This window comes from Pipistrellus kuhlii, unplaced genomic scaffold (assembly GCF_014108245.1).
Source record: "Pipistrellus kuhlii isolate mPipKuh1 unplaced genomic scaffold, mPipKuh1.p scaffold_m20_p_3, whole genome shotgun sequence".
NCBI lineage: Eukaryota > Metazoa > Chordata > Mammalia > Chiroptera > Vespertilionidae > Pipistrellus > Pipistrellus kuhlii.
In genome coordinates, this window is record NW_023425529.1 from 148,340,438 (window position 1) to 148,356,238 (window position 15,801).

At 39.8% G+C, this 15,801-nt stretch overlaps 1 protein-coding gene across 10 annotated transcripts in view; it reads right to left on the reverse strand.

Moving 5' to 3' along the window:
* DZIP1 (DAZ interacting zinc finger protein 1) overlaps nucleotides 1-15,801 on the reverse strand; it is a 54,256-nt gene that overhangs the window by 23,054 nt on the left and 15,401 nt on the right. For 8 of the 10 annotated variants that reach the window (XM_036456338.2, XM_045588739.1, XM_045588740.1 and 5 more), the window contains 6 exons: nucleotides 14,794-14,955; nucleotides 11,156-11,293; nucleotides 8,711-8,773; nucleotides 2,316-2,456; nucleotides 1,853-1,901; nucleotides 577-633 (listed from right to left, as the gene is read on the reverse strand). In XM_036456338.2, the coding sequence (XP_036312231.1) occupies nucleotides 577-633; nucleotides 1,853-1,901; nucleotides 2,316-2,456; nucleotides 8,711-8,773; nucleotides 11,156-11,293; nucleotides 14,794-14,955 (610 nt within the window). The remainder of the gene's footprint in view (nucleotides 1-576; nucleotides 634-1,852; nucleotides 1,902-2,315; nucleotides 2,457-8,710; nucleotides 8,774-11,155; nucleotides 11,294-14,793; nucleotides 14,956-15,801) is intronic. The other 2 variants (XM_036456343.2, XM_036456344.2) reach the window with 2 other exon arrangements.

The following is a 15,801-nucleotide window of genomic DNA, read 5'->3' on the forward strand; positions in this document are numbered from 1 at the left end:
TCACCCAGGATCACCTGCTCCCTTACCTCCTGCACCCTTCCCCTTCCCTAATTGGAAACAAAAATATCTCAAATGAAGAGACAATCTGTTCAATTCTAAACAGTATACAGGTTATGTCTTTTTGGATTATAATGAAATCCTGATTGCTCCAGGAGACAGTTGTGCTGAGCTGAACTCGACTGAGTGACAGAGGGAACATCACTTCAAAGCCTGCAGCACCGGGAGTCCCAGGGAGGCCAACGTGTGGTGGCTGCCACACAGTCACTTCTTCACAGTGTGTTACCTTGGGAAACCTGAGAGTATGAGCTGGAATGATGCCAAAGAATTTGTAGTCATCGCTTTATTAGGTGAGCTACGAAATAATAGGAATGGCTAACTGATATAATCACAAAGACACGGGGATATTTACCATCTTGGCTTTAGAAGTAGGTGAAAGGCAGGAATTAAAACATATTATCATGTAATTTGCAAACATGGATTTTCAAAGAGAAATGTCTAGAAATAAGTAGAAGCTATGTATTGGTTTAGCACTTTAGAAAATACTGTTAGAATCCTGAGCTTACGATGGAAACTTACTAGGTGCAGCCTGGGCAGGTGGCTTAGGTTCAATAGTTTGCCAGATTAAAGAATTCCCTGAAATAATAAAAAATAAATAAATTGATAACAAAAATCACAAGCTATGGTATATATATTTGCCAGCACTTACCCTAGTCTTTTCCTCCCACAAAACAACATATAGTGACACTCCCAATAGAGATGTTTAACAGAAATCCTTAAAAGCTAACTTTTCCTAAAAATACTTTTCAGACAAATATTTATGCTATTTAAATAATCATACAGGTTTTCTTCACTACTATTTAAATAATATTTTATTATTTATTATATAAAATAGCACAATATTTATGCTATTTAAATAATCATGTAGGTATTCATCAATACTATTCAAAGAGAAGTTATAGGGAACTATGGCCCTTCCCAAACCTCTCTCTCAAAACAAGAAGGAAACCAGTGTGCAGGTCAATGTCTTTCCTGAAACAGAGAGAAAACCCAGCTCATACGCCCCTTTCCAATCCCAGTTAGTCCCGTTAGCCTCTTGAGTAGACAAGGTGCCTTAACAACCTGAGACATGCAGGAAAGATGGGATCACTTGGAAGGAGACCAGCGGAAGGCAAGCTTCATGTTTTATTGTGAGACCCTGGACTTCTGGCTGCCAGTCTCCCATCCAGACTCTCTCTTGAATGACACAGACATGGGTGCTATCATTGCTACAGTTAGTAGCAGGTTATATGTGCCCTCACTATGCTTAGGACAAACCTGTAACCCCAAACAACTGCAAGTGAGAATAATGCAGTTAGCCTCTCCAATACTTTATAATAATTGGTTTCACTATCAATGACAATAGCTAACACTAACGAATGTTTAATAGGAGTGCTTTTCACACATCCTCCCTGTAACAATCCTAAGATAAAGTTATTATTAATATTCCAACTTTAGAACTGTGGAAACTGAGGCAGAGACTCACAAAGCTACAAAGTGCCAGAGATGGGAGTTGAGCGCAGTCTGTCTCCAGACCCTTATAATCCTCACTCCATTGACTGCATATGCGTACAGAGGAAAAATGTTACTGAGCATAACAATATTCTGATGAAAATTATGGGAGACCATTCAATAATCATTTAGGTATTTAAAATCCTTCAACTTTCTAGGTTGCAATAAAGGATCTCTCAAATTAAAATAGCCAGAAGAATGCCATCTTAGCACCCATAAGCCACTGGACTCCACATTCTTCTGATGCCCAGCCAATGGTGAGGGAGCCTGCCTTCCTCCAGCACTGGAATCCTGGTCCGCTTACCTTTGGGTTCAATGACACAGTTTACTGGTTTACTGGTAAATTCTTTTATCTGCAAAGAAAAACAATCTTCTAGGGAAACATGTTTGAAATCAGATAGGGACATATTGGATAATGGATAGATACTGGACTTAGTAAATTAACCTTCTCATAAAATCCTCCAAAGACAAGAGAGGACAAATGAACTTTAAAGAAAGCAGCATCTGGACTCAGCTGCTTCTCAAAGTAATCACAAAAGGAAATTCTTACCAACCTGCAAATTTGTTCTGAATTCTAATTGAATAAACCTGCTCTATAGTATTTTTAAATACCTTTTAAAAATTATTTGATTGAATTTACTTTTACAAACAACTATAGAAAAAAAATTTCCATCTTTGTCCAACTTACAAATGTTCTAAAATAAGCATGTTCTTAGATAAATTGCTCTGCTTAAAGAAAACCAGTGCCCATAGGTAGCCAAAAATACCTGTGGTCTCTGATTGATAATCGGTTCAATGTGTTCCTGAAATCTCTGTCCTTGCTCTTCCATCCTTTTCTTGTAGAAAACATTGTTTGCATTTAGACTGTCTATCATTAAATTTTGAAGTTTCTCTATATGTGACAGGAGCTGGAAAAAGAATTCAGAAAGGCATCAGTCTGCACATTGCATGGAAACTGTCTTCTGCAGTGTATATGTGCATGCCTGGCCTTATGTTATCTGTGCCTACTAAGCCATGGAGTAAATCTTTGGTCACTGGGTACCAAGGCCCTGGCTGGACAAGGGACTTCATTTCTGTTCCCAGGAAGCTGACAGACATCACTGATAATGTGAACAGCTGAGTGAACTTGAGCACATTACATGAAATAACAGGGATGATCGATGACAAAGGGCCAAGGCTTCTCCACAGAGCGGCTGCGACCCCAAGCAGTCCTGTCCTTCCCATGTCCACTTTTGTTGTCCTGGCACAAATGTGCACTCCTTGGGCGAGAGAGCCCATCTTGATTATGTTTACATGTCCAGCCACTACCACAACCTCTGGTTCTGCGGGTTCTCAGTGAATACTTATTGAGAAAAGGAAGGTGGAGGGAGGAGGGCAGAGGAAAAAAGAGGAGGAGAGGAAGAAAGGAATGACTGAAAGAAGAGAAAGAGAGAGATGCAAAGGACAGAGAGATCCAAAGACTCATAGATAGATTTATCTTTAGAGATTAGTGTCAGGGGATATCATATATTAAATGAAAAGAATTCAAGAATAATTTGTTTTCAGTAATTTAGGGAAAGATTATTTATTTGTTTGCTAATTCTTACCTAAGGATATTTTTCTATTGATTTTTTAGAGAGTGTGGAAAGGATGGGGAGAGACAGAAACATCGATGTGAGAGAGACACATCAGTTGGTTGCCTCCTGCATTGGGCCCCCGGGGCCTGGGATAGAGACTGCAACAGAATTAAACGTGCTCCTGACTGGAATCGAACCCAAGATCCTTCAGTCCTCGGGCCAACGCTCTAGCCACTGAGCCAAACTGGTTAGGGCTAGGAAAAGATTTTTAAAGCTCTTTCAGTAGTTGCTTAAACAGAAGGGGTGGGGAGTGGGGAGAGAAAGTTGGTAATCGGAGCTGAGGACATTCCAAGCCTACGGTGTGGGAATGGAGACAGAGATGTACAGAACAAATAAGAGGGGCGGGAGAGAGAGTAACCAAGCCTGTGAGGGATACAAAAGGTGTCTGGAGCAGCATTTTTGACTTGCTTGTTTTTTTGTGTTGTTGTTTTTTGGTTTTTTTTTTGGTATGTTTTTTTTTTGTGTGTGTGTGTGTGTTTTGTTTTGTGTTTTTTTAACCAGTGACTGGTCATCTGCTAGAGGCTGTGTTAAGCATTTGAAAGACTCAGACAGCTAGAGGGGGAAGAGCCCAGATTTGAACTTTCCTGCCTGGTTTCAAAGTCAACACTCCCAAATGTAGTGTCTATGTTATGAAAGATATAAATAAATAATACTTATACACAATCAAGCAGCCCCCAGGAACTCATGCAAAATGGTACAGCCACTTTACAAAACAGTTTGGCAGTTTCTTATAAAACTGCACATATTCTTACCATACAATCCAGCATTCATGCTCCTTGGTATTTACCCAAAGGAGTTGAGAACTCATGTCCACACAGAAACCTGCACACAGATGTATATGGCAGCTTTAATCAACATTGCCAAAATTTGGAAGCAACCAAAATGCCCTTCACTAGATGCATGGGTAAATAAACTGTGGTCCATCCAGACAATAGAATATTACTCTGCATTAAAAAAGCTATCAAGCCATGAAAAGACTTGGAGGAACTTTAAATGTATATTACTAAGTGGAAGAAGCCAATATAAAAAGGCTATATCCAGTATGGATCCAACTATATGACATTCTGGAAAAGGGAAAAGTACAGAAATAGTGAAAAGATAGGGGATTAGGGGAAAGGGAGGAATGAATAGGCAGAGCCCAGAGGATCTTTAGGGCAGTAAAAGTATTCTGTATGAAACTGTAATGGTAGATGCTTATAGAATACAGAATACCAAGAGTGAACCCTCAAGTAAGCTTTGGACTGTGGATGATAATGGCGTGTCACTGTAAGTTCATTGATTGTAACAAATGTACCACTCTGGTATGGAATGTTGATAGTGGGGGAGGCTGTGCTTACTGGGTATGGGGGCAGAGAGTATTTACAAATTCTCTGTGCTTTCTGCTCAATTTCTTGTGAAGCTAACACTGCTCTAAAAATAGTCCAATCACATTAAAAAACAACAACAACCAAAAGTTAATGCTCTTAATCAATACACTGCAGGGTCCCCCATCTGAGGCACTCTGTGCTTGCATGAGGTTAGACAAACACTGGGTTAAAACCAAGTTAAAAAAAGGTTTCCCGAGTGAGGACGGAAAATATCCTTTCATATCCTAGTGGATGCTAAGAATTTTCCCCCAAGGAGGACATTGTCAAGAATCTTCTCTACATTTTTACAAATAACTGGAAGAGTGCCCCCAAAAGCAGTTTGGGAAACACGGAGCTGGAAAATAGAAGTAAAAGCCAGTAAAGATGTGTGGGGTTCTGGGTAGAGGTTTAGGATCAATAATATGGGGAGTTGCCCTAGCTGATTTGGCTCAGTGGATAGAGCATCAGCCTTCAGACAGAAGGGTCCCAGGTTCAATTCCGGTCAAGGGCATGTATCCTGGTTGCGGTCACATCCCCAAATAGGGGGTGTGCAGGAGGCAGCTGATCGGTGTTTCTCTCTCATCAATGTTTCTAACTATCCCTCTCCCTTCCTATCTGTAAAAAATCAATAAAATATATATATTTAAAAATAATAATAATATGGGGAGTCATTCCAGGCCCCAAGAAGAAAGAGGACATAGGAAAACCTAGGGGATGATACCACTTTGATATTAGAAGTGAAAAATGACCACAAAGTTACATAAAAGTTCACTGAGAGGAATGCGATCATCTAACTAACGGATATTTCAACAAACCTATAGCTCTTTGAGCCCATCTGTTATGACCTTCGAATACTTCAAGTCTTTGCTTTTTTTTCCTATCACATCATACCATCCACCTTTCCTGACCATTCTACAATTTCCCAATTGGGTCAAAAGGGTATACCATCATTTATCTGTGACTCCCTTTGAACTCCTACCAATGTCATTTAAAAATAAAAATAAAACGACTGCCAACCATCTAGGTAAAGCAATAAAAAGCTGGCAAACGCAATTTCCCTTAAACAGAGAAATACAATATGTGCATTGTAGGAACAGTAGGCACCAATCATGTGGAATAATTAATAGTTAGGTCTCAGGCAGAGATGTCTACACTGATTGAATTCACCCCTCTGTTAGGACTTAAGGGAAACGAAGGCAGAAGTCAGCAGCTTCTGAACAAACAAAACCAACAGACAAGGAAGCAGCATAGCCTAGCGGCGGCACAGACACTCCACACTCCCAATCCGTGAAATGAGGCGCCTCACTGGGAACCAACAGTTGCTCCTCTCTAGCATGACTTGCCGTGGTAAGTGTAAAACTCTGCAACGTGCATTTTATTGTGCCAGGAGGCCACTGACTTCCCCACAGCTGCCTGGAATACAAGGTGCTTTCCTTAAAAGACCAAGGATTAAAACTAACCCCTATTCATAAGGAAGACCCTAATTCTGTCCCTAGATACCAGTGCTTTAAGATGCCTTGAACAATAAGAGCAGGAACTTCAGCCAAAACCGGTTTGGCTCAGTGGATAGAGCATTGGTCTGCAGACTGAAAGGTCCCAGGTTCAATTCCAGTCAAGGACATGTGCATTGGTTGCGGGCACATCCCCAGTGGGGAGTGTGCAGGAGGCAGCTGATCGATGTTTCTCTCTCATCAATGTTTCTAGCTCTCTGTCCCTTTCCCTTCCTCTCTGTAAAAAAATCAATAAAATATATTAAAAGAAAGAGCAGGAACTTCAAATAATCTAAGAGCAGTGGTTCAAAACATGGATCCAAGACAGAATTGTCCTGGTTTGGTTTTTTGTGTCTCTCCCTTTTCTCCCCCAACCAAATATGCCTATCCCAGACTTACCTATGGAAGGGGAATCTCACGTTGTACAGTGGCACATGTGTATTCTGGAAAAGAGCCTCGGGTCGTTCTGAAGGGCAACCCTCTTTAGTAACCACCACCTTTGAGCACCTCAAAGGAAAACTAGAACATTCTTTCAGAAAAACTGGCTAAGTTGCCCCTGTCTATTTCCCTCCCCGGCTGGCTAAGTGCCCACCACCTGAGAAGTAAGCAAGGCAGTGAGGCACACAAGCAGGGCCCTAAGGTTAAAAGGGCACGGGTTCAAGTGCCATGCTCATACGGACAGACAACTCTTTCATCCCTTACAATCTTCCAAACCTTACAATTAGCATTTCTCCATCCCCAGAAACATGGTTGAATGATCCCTTTGTGGAGATCTAGCAAAATAGTTAAGGAGTTTCAATCACTTGTTAGGCACATTGTTGAATGTTGGGATTATAATGGAGAACTAAACAAAATCCCTTCCTTGTAGGGCTAGGGATCTGGTTGGAGAAGCAGAAATTAAACAAGTAAACAAGTAAGCAAAAAATGGTTTAAAATAGGGATCAGAGCTACACTCATGAAGTGGTGAGAATAATAAAGGGAGGGGACTACCTTACTTAGATTAAACAGTTGCTGATGAAAGGTAAAGCAAGGCCAGAGGAGGGTGTAAGAGGCAGAAATCTAAAATGGCTCAAGTTTGCACCCCCAGACCACAGGCCCTGATTAATCCCTTCCCCTTGGCCTTATAGACTTGATGTTTGTGTCCCCCGCAAATTCCTGGTGAATCCCCAACCCCCAAAGTGATGGTATTAGGAAATGGGGTTTTTGGAAGGTCAGTAGATTTAAATGAAGTTTTAGAGGTAGGGTCCTCATGATGGGATGGAATTAGTGCCCTTATAATAAAAGACATGAGCTTTCTTTCCCTCCCTTCCTTTTCTCCCCACCCCCACCCCTACCCTCTCTGCCATGTGACAATACAGTGGCCTTCTGCAAGAGGGCTGTCACCATGAACTGAGTTGATTAACACCCAGAATCATAACCTCTAGAACAGTGAGAAATAAACATGTTTTTAAGCCACCCACACACAGACACAGGGGATCCAAAAGGCTACAAAATACAAACAATTGAAAGTGAAAAAATAAAAAATGTTTGCACTAGTGTAAAATCATTTTGACACATAAATTTCTATACACTCAGCTGAAAGGGAATCAGTGTTATAATTAAATTTTGATTTCATAAAAATGGTTTTATTGTGAATAATCCTTGCCTTTATTTAAAAATTATTTAGACTGCCACATTGTATGAAAAAATTAGAAATGCATTCAAAAATGAAGAATTTATTAAGTAACAGTAGCAGTGGTTATCTTTGGTATTGAAATTATAAGTAATTTTAATTTTTTGCTATACATTTCTTCACAAATTATAGGTAAAAAAAATACTATCTTAATTATAAAGAAAAGCAAATATCCTTTGCAAAAATGACCCATTTATAGGTCACTGATTTATTTTTTATTTTTTTGTTTCCAGATACAGTAGACATACACAAAATTATATTACTTGCAGGTGTACAACATAGAGATATGACCTTTATATAACTTAGGAAGTAATACTTTGATAATTCTAGTACCCATCCGACACCATACATTGTTATTACAATACTAGAAGCCCAGTGCACGGGATTCATGCACTGGTGGGGGCATGGTCTGCCAGCCCGCTGAGGGAGCACTGCTCAGCCCAGTCATCCCAGTGGCACTCCCACTGTGGGAGCTCACTGATCACCAGAGGGCAGCTCCTGTGTTGAGCTCCTGCCCCCTGGTGGTCAGTGCTCATGATAGCGACTGGTCAACTGGTAGTTCTGGTCATTCTGCCATTTGTTTGCTGGGCTTTTATTATATCGAATTATTGACTTTATTTCCTATGCTGTATTTTACATCCCTACAACTATTTTTATAACTGCCAATGTGTGCTTCTTTATCCCTTCACCTTTTGCACTTATCCTCCAAACCCCCTTCCATCTGGCAACTACCAATTTGTTCTCTTTAATCTGAGTTTCTTTGTTTATTTCATTTTTTAGATTCTACATGTAAGTGAAATCATATGGTATTTACCTTTGTCTGATTTATTTCGTTTATGATAATACACTCTGGGTCCATCCATGTTGTCACAAATGGCAAGATTTCTTTATTTTTTTTATAACTGATTAATATTTTATTGTAATATGTACTACATGTTCTTTATCCATCTGTCTATTGATGGACAGTTAGGTTGCTTGCATATCTTGGCTATTGTAAATAATGCTGCAATGAACATAGAGGTGGTTTCTTAATCTTACCTGATCCTTCTCTTTTTCATGTTCTTGATGAAGAGCTTGAATGCGAGCTGTCCACTTGTTTTCCTAGGAAACAGTAAAAGAGTAATTTATGTGCAACTGTAAAGGTGAAATCTATTCAAAATGGAAACTTTCTTTTTAGTGGGTACCTAGGAAACCCAACTATTGGGTAAAATGTTAGCAGGCATTTTTAGAATATATACAGTCAAAATGGTTGAACACATTGGTATATTTTTATTTTATTTTTAGTTACTGACAGTATTATAGATGTCTCCCATTAGTCCCCCCTTAACCCCTCTCCACCCAGCCCCTGCCCACCCCCACTCTAAGGCAGGTGTCAGCAAACATTTTCTGTGAAGGGACTAATAGTAAATACAGGGGTGGGAAAAGAAGATTTACAGTTGCATTGTGACATCCACTTGAGTTGATAAAGCTATTGTAATAATCATAATCTGCATGTCTTTTTTCCATTTGAACAACTGCAAACCTACTGTTGTCCATCCCTGTATTTTAGCTCTTGGAGTCAGATGCCTGGGTCACTACTTCTAGTGATAGCAGAACAGCCAAAGACAAAAATCTAAATGAATGGGTATAGCTCTGTTCCAATGAAATTTTGTTTTAAAATATATTGGTACTGCCGAAACCAGTTTGGCTTAGTGGATAGAGTGTCGGCCTGCGGACTGAGGGGTTCCAGGTTCGATTCCGGTCAGGGGCATGTACCTTGGTTGAGGGCACATCCCCGATGGGGGTGTGTGCAGGAGGCAGCTGATCGATGTTTCTAACTCTCTCTCCCTCTCCCTTCCTCTCTGTGAAAAATTAATAAAATATATATATTTTTTAAAATTATATATATATATATATACACACACACACACACACACACACACACACACACACACACACACTAACTGGCCAAACTAAGAAATTAGAGGGAAACACCAAGTTTTCTAAGTCCATGTGTTCTGAATTGACAACACAGCTCACAGGAAGAAGACAGGAGATAATTAGGTGGGACCTTAGGATTTTATAACTGGGTTCTTTAATTCATGAGAGACCAGCCTGCTGGAGCAACTGTCAACAGCTGGTCTCCTACCACGTACCAGACACCTCGCTGGGCAGGACAGAGAGGAAGGTCCTTCCCTGTATAGGAAGGAGGTGGACTGAACAATAGTTCCCACATAATGCACATGTGATCGAGTCCTGCTGGGGGAAGGACTCCAGAAGAACTCTCCGAAGCGGTGCTGCCCCAGCTGAATCGGTAAACGGCAGGTCCTGCAGCGGGGAGCTGCTTGACAAAGAAAGTCACAAGAGCAAAAGCAGAAGGCAGAATGCCACGTTTCTGCTGTTTGGTGCTGCTGGCAAAGCCAAGAAAGGTGGCAGGTGACACTGGGTCCAGATCCTCAGGGACCTGGAGTGCTGGCTAAAGGACCGAGACTTTGTTCTGTGAAAAACAGGGAGCTGCTGAAAAATTCTAGACAGGACAGTGACGTGGTCAGCTGCCTGTAACGTGGACGGTAGATTTGTGGGAGGGAAGCAAGACGTGAGAGGCAAAACAAGCTGCAGTGACTGTTGTTCATATTTCCAAAACATGCTTATTTTTTAAGATGATGTATTATTGCTTTTTAAAAAATCTTTATTGCTGAAAGTGTTATAGATGTCCCTTTATTCCCCCCTCCCCCTCAATGGACCCCCTTCACCCCACACCCACCCCTCCCAGACCTTCACCACTCTGTTATCTGTGTCCATCGGCTATGCATATATGCATTAAAGTTTTTGGTTAGTCACTCCCTGCCACGCCCCTCACCCCCTCCTTCTCTCTGAAATTAATTAGAAGCTTCTATGGTATTATTGCTTTTTATTTTTTTATTAAATTTTCTTACTGTTTAAAGTATTACAAATAGTAGCGCATATGTCTCCTTCCCCCCCACCCACCCATTGACCTTCCCCTGGCTATTACTGCTTTTTAAAATAATCCTGAAGTTATAAACTTTGATCTCTATTTGTTTCTTGGTAATACACAATGTGCCCCTAAACCAGCATGCAATTATGTTTGATAAATGTAAAAGCTTATCAATTCACCAAGGCAGTTTTTATGTTTTAGCTCTAAAAATAAAGTTAGCACTTCCATATGCCTTTCCATGCCTTTTGAAACTGAGACCTACATCTGAACAGACACCGAGATAATGTTAACCAATACAAATGATCTATTATCTTAAGGGAAAATGAAACAATTTTGCCAACTGTTTTGTACCCACATCGGTTAATTAACAAGCAGCTAGTGAACACCTATTATGAATTATGCATGTATTAGAAGACAAGGAAATAGAATCAGCTGCCTTCATGGTCACTGAAAGACATAAATACTTTTTCTGTAGAAGACGCTTGCTGTAAATTACTCCCCTAGGAAAAGTGAGGCCTCAGCCACAGTTATTGCCCGCTTTCACATACCTGACTATCAAGAAATTGCATCACATTTTGGAAATCCTGGGCATACTGAGGACGCTCTTCCTTAAAGTCGTGGGCATCTCTTAACGTGCCTAAGTTGGACTTGATCTGCATATTGGACTTCTGAATTTCTGACAATTGCTATAAAATAAAAAACAAAAACCACCAATATAAATGTTTATATTTTTGTAAGTCTGAAACAGAAAATAAAGTTGGGGAGCATGTACCCATGTTTTAAATCTGACTATCCTATTGGATGCTCTTACTTCTCCTTTCCAGTGGTTTTCTTCTTTTGTTTCTTCCAACAAAGGAACATGCACAGGATTAAAAAGGGAAAGGAAGACCTAACTTTCTGGTCTCAGGCAATGTGTCTTAAAATTTTTGATTGGCATATTACAGTTGCCAAAAACAAAGGAACTGGGGGCAGTTCATTCTCAAGATAATTTAGTGACGAGGCCAGCTTCATCCAGGATGACATCTGTGAACCCATTACGGACATAACATTTTAATTTTACCCTTTACTGGGCTGCAAATAGAGACTTCTTTGCAAAGTGTGAACAATATGAAATAGGGGGTGGTTACTTTTTGATGGAGAAACCTGACAGACGTGACCTCAACCAGTGGTCAAGATGAATATCAATACCATAAATCATTTAGATTGTGTATACCCTTGATGTGATGTAATGAAAATTGCACTCTAATTCTGAGGTCTTCTTCCCCAGACCCTGTAAGCCCAGTCTGACCATGAGAAGAATATCAAATCAATTCTAATAGAGGGGCATCCTACAATATACATTGTCCAGGTCATCAGAAACAAATCTGACTGTCACAGACAGGAGCCTAAGCAGATATGACAACTAAATGTACTATGATGTCTAAATGAGATCCTCAACTAGAGAAAGAACATTGGGTAAAAGTCAAAGAAATTGGAAAGAAATATGAACTTTAATTATACAAGTGCATCAATATTGGTTCATTAGTTGTAACAAATCCACCAATTTAAGATGTCCGGATATTTCAAGATGTACAAGGTAGGAAAGGGGAGCTTATTTCTGAACTATCTGCTCAATTTTTCTATAAACTTAACTCTGTTCTAAAAAATACCCCATTTAAATAATTTAAAATCTGTAGACAGCCAAAAAGGGCACACATCACAAATTCCACCAACTGATGCATACACAAATAAAATATGGTTATTCCAGACAATGGAAAATAATTCAGCAACAACAACAAAAATATTGACAAATATTAAAATATGGATGAATTTTGAAAACATTATAACAATGAAAGATGCCATTCACAAAAGGTCACATATTGTATGGTTCAATTTATATGAAATGTCCAGAATAAGCAGATCCATAGGGACAGAAAGTAGATCCGTGGTTGCCACGTGTTGGGGGTGAGGAGTGGTTTGGGAAGAGTGTCAATGTGTTACAAAGTTTCTTCTTAGGGTAATAAAAAATGTTCTAAAATGACCATGATTATGGTTTCATAAGTATGTAAACATTAAAAACCACTGAATTGTCCACTTTAAGTGGGCGAACTGTAGGGTATGTGATCTATATCTCAATAAAGGGTTGTTTTTTTAAGCTGTAGGGAAAAGTCCTATTCTACAAATTAACCTTGGGGCAGAGAACTGGGGACAGGCCCATGGAGGGAATCTCAGGTAAAAGGGTGGTAATTGGCAGTGGCTTTCATGGGGAAAACATAAGAAGTCAGTCTTAAGCCGAAACTGGTTTGGCTCAGTGGATAGAGCGTCAGTCTGTGGACGGAAAGGTCTTAGGTTCGATTCCAGTCAAGGGCATGTACCTTGGTTGCGGGCACATCCCCAGTAGGGGGTGTCCAGGAGGCAGCTGATCTATGTTTCTCTCTCATCGATGTTTCTAGCTCTCTATCCCTCTTCCTTCCTGTCTGTAAAAAAAAATCAATAATATACATATATATATATATATATATATATATATATATATATATATTTTTTTTTTTTTTTTTTTTTTAAGAAGTCAGTCTTAAACTGGTTAGTATCAAAAGCCACTCCTGTGGGTAACATGGCAGCCCTTTGAGAAGGGGCCACAGATATGAGTTTTGGAGAGGGCCGTGGGTGGTGGAGGAAATCATGAATAGAGACAGTACTACTGCCTGTGGGCTCTGATGCTTAGGAAGAAGAGCAGCCACCAAGGAAAGATAATATGGGGCTAACTAAACCCACAGGAAGTTTCCTGAAGGAATGCCTACAGAAAAGATACACAGAGCCATCGATATTATTTCCCCCCAACTTTTTTTGAAATTACAACTTCAAAAGGTACGAGAACAGGACCATAAACATCCATTTCACCTTCACCAATTGTTACCCTTCTGCCCATGAAGGTATGAGAGGGGCTGTCATACTTTTCTTGTGAAGAGCCAGATAGCAAACATTTCTGGTTTTGCTAGATGCATAGGGTCTTGGTCATGACCACTCAACTCTACAGACCCAGCACAAGAGCACCATAGACAAAGTGTAAAGGAATGAGCATGGTTGTGTTCTAAAAAAAATTTACTTGTGGACACTGAAATGGGAACTTCATATAATTTTCCTATGTCACAAAATATTCTTCTTTTAGCTTTTTCAACCATTGAAAAATGTAACAACCTTTGTTAGGTCAAGAGCCATACAAATACAGGGGTGGGTCAGATCTGGTTCACAGGTGGTTTGCCTACCCTTATGTGAGAGTTCAGGGTGCATTTTAGAGAAGGATCCAAAATATCCCACAAAGTATTCCAAAAATATCCCTCTTGTTTTAGTTTATACAACGTGTTGGCCCCTAGAGGGAGCTCAAAGATCTTCCCTTGTGTCCCTTGTTTCTTTTTCCCTAAGGATCACTTAACACTGAGCTGTCCAGCAACCTCAGGTCATTCTTAGCTGGATGACAGGGGCCACGATCTGTAGAAGCTCACAGAGATGAAGGTCCCAGCCCAGCAAGGCATGTCTCTGTCATCTATGCATGTAACCAGGGCCAGGCCACTTCCACAAGGGAGAGGGGCTCATTTAGCCACATTCTGCCTGCTCCAGACCAGCCAGGCCTAGCAAAGGTCTTCCCTCTGTCTTTCTGAATTACTTGGCTTCCTTTCCCTCCCACACTGGTAATCTGTGTCAGCCTTTCCTGGAAAGTTCCAAAACTCAGGGAATGGTTTATGGTTTAAGCTTTTCTAAACTTCTGTTCTATCATCCAATCAAATGAACAAAGTTCCTACTTTTCTGACTTGCTGTGTCTTCTGTATGTCTCAAGATTCCTCAAAATTCTCAGGGATGAGGGGTGTCTAGGCCTGGGCACAATTAAAAAATGTTTGGCTGAAACCGGTTTGGCTCAATGGATAGAGCATCAGCCTGCGGACTCAAGGGTCCCGGGTTCCATTCCAGTCAAGGGCATGTACCTTGGTTGCAGGCGTATCCCCAGTTGGGGGTGTGCAGGAGGCAGCTGATTGATGTTTCTAACTTTCTATCCCTCTCCCTTCCTCTCTGTAAAAAAATCAATAAAATTTATTTTTTTAAAAAGAAAGAAAGAAATGTTTGGATCAAGTGGTCATAATGCCGCTTTAACACCACCTTTCAAGGCAACAATTCTACAGGTATTATGAGGACTTCTCAGGTTAATACTTACATATTCTAATGCTGAATTCTTAGAAGTTAATTCTTTAAACTCCTTCTTGCACATTTCCTTGAATTTTTCCATTTCATCAACAAATTTCTCCTTTTCTTCTTCCTTCCACCTATGAAATAACTTCAGAAATTCTTCCTCTTTTGTTTTCTGAATTTCATATTCCTGAAATTATTTTAAAACATGGTTTTAAAAGTTCTGATGTAAAGAAAATACAATTTTAAATCAAGGGGCAGAGCTTCACCTCAAATATGTCAGCTCGTATTGCATATTTCAGTAAGGCTTGCAATAACACTTAGTACAATGGCAGGTGTGTACACAACAATTTTTACAAACCAAAGGCAATATACATTCTTACATCCTTAAAATACAAATGCCCAAAGTATCAAGAGTTCTTTGATTTGTGAACTTGTAGTGTTGACATGCAATCATATATAAAGTGTAAATATACTTTAAAAGATCAAGTCCATTGGCCTTTCTTGATTTCATATCAATTTGGGTATCTCACCCCCCAAAACACAAATTCACACTTATATAAAGTAAATTCAAATCAGCCTTTGATTTCTCAATGATCTTCAGGGTTATTTTTTTTTTTAACCTAACTGGGGACTTGAGCAAACTATTGTATATACAAACATGACCTAATAAACATATACAGACAGAACACTGCACCTAACAACAGAATATGCAGTCTTGGTAAGTGCACACAGGAGATTCAGCACAAGAGACCATGTGTTAGGCCACAAAATGAGTCTCAATAAAATTTAAAAGATTGAAATCATGCAAAGTATATTCTTCAACCACAATGGAATAAAGTCAGAAATCAATTACAGAAGAAAAACTGAAAAATAAAAATATGTGAAGAATGACTGACATACTCTTAAAGTCACTAGGGCAGTGGTCAGCAAACTGCAGCTCACGAGCCGCAGTTTGCTGCTCTGTTGACTAATAAGTTTGCCGACCACTGTACTAGGGTAATTAGAAAATACTTTAAGATGAATAAAAATTAAA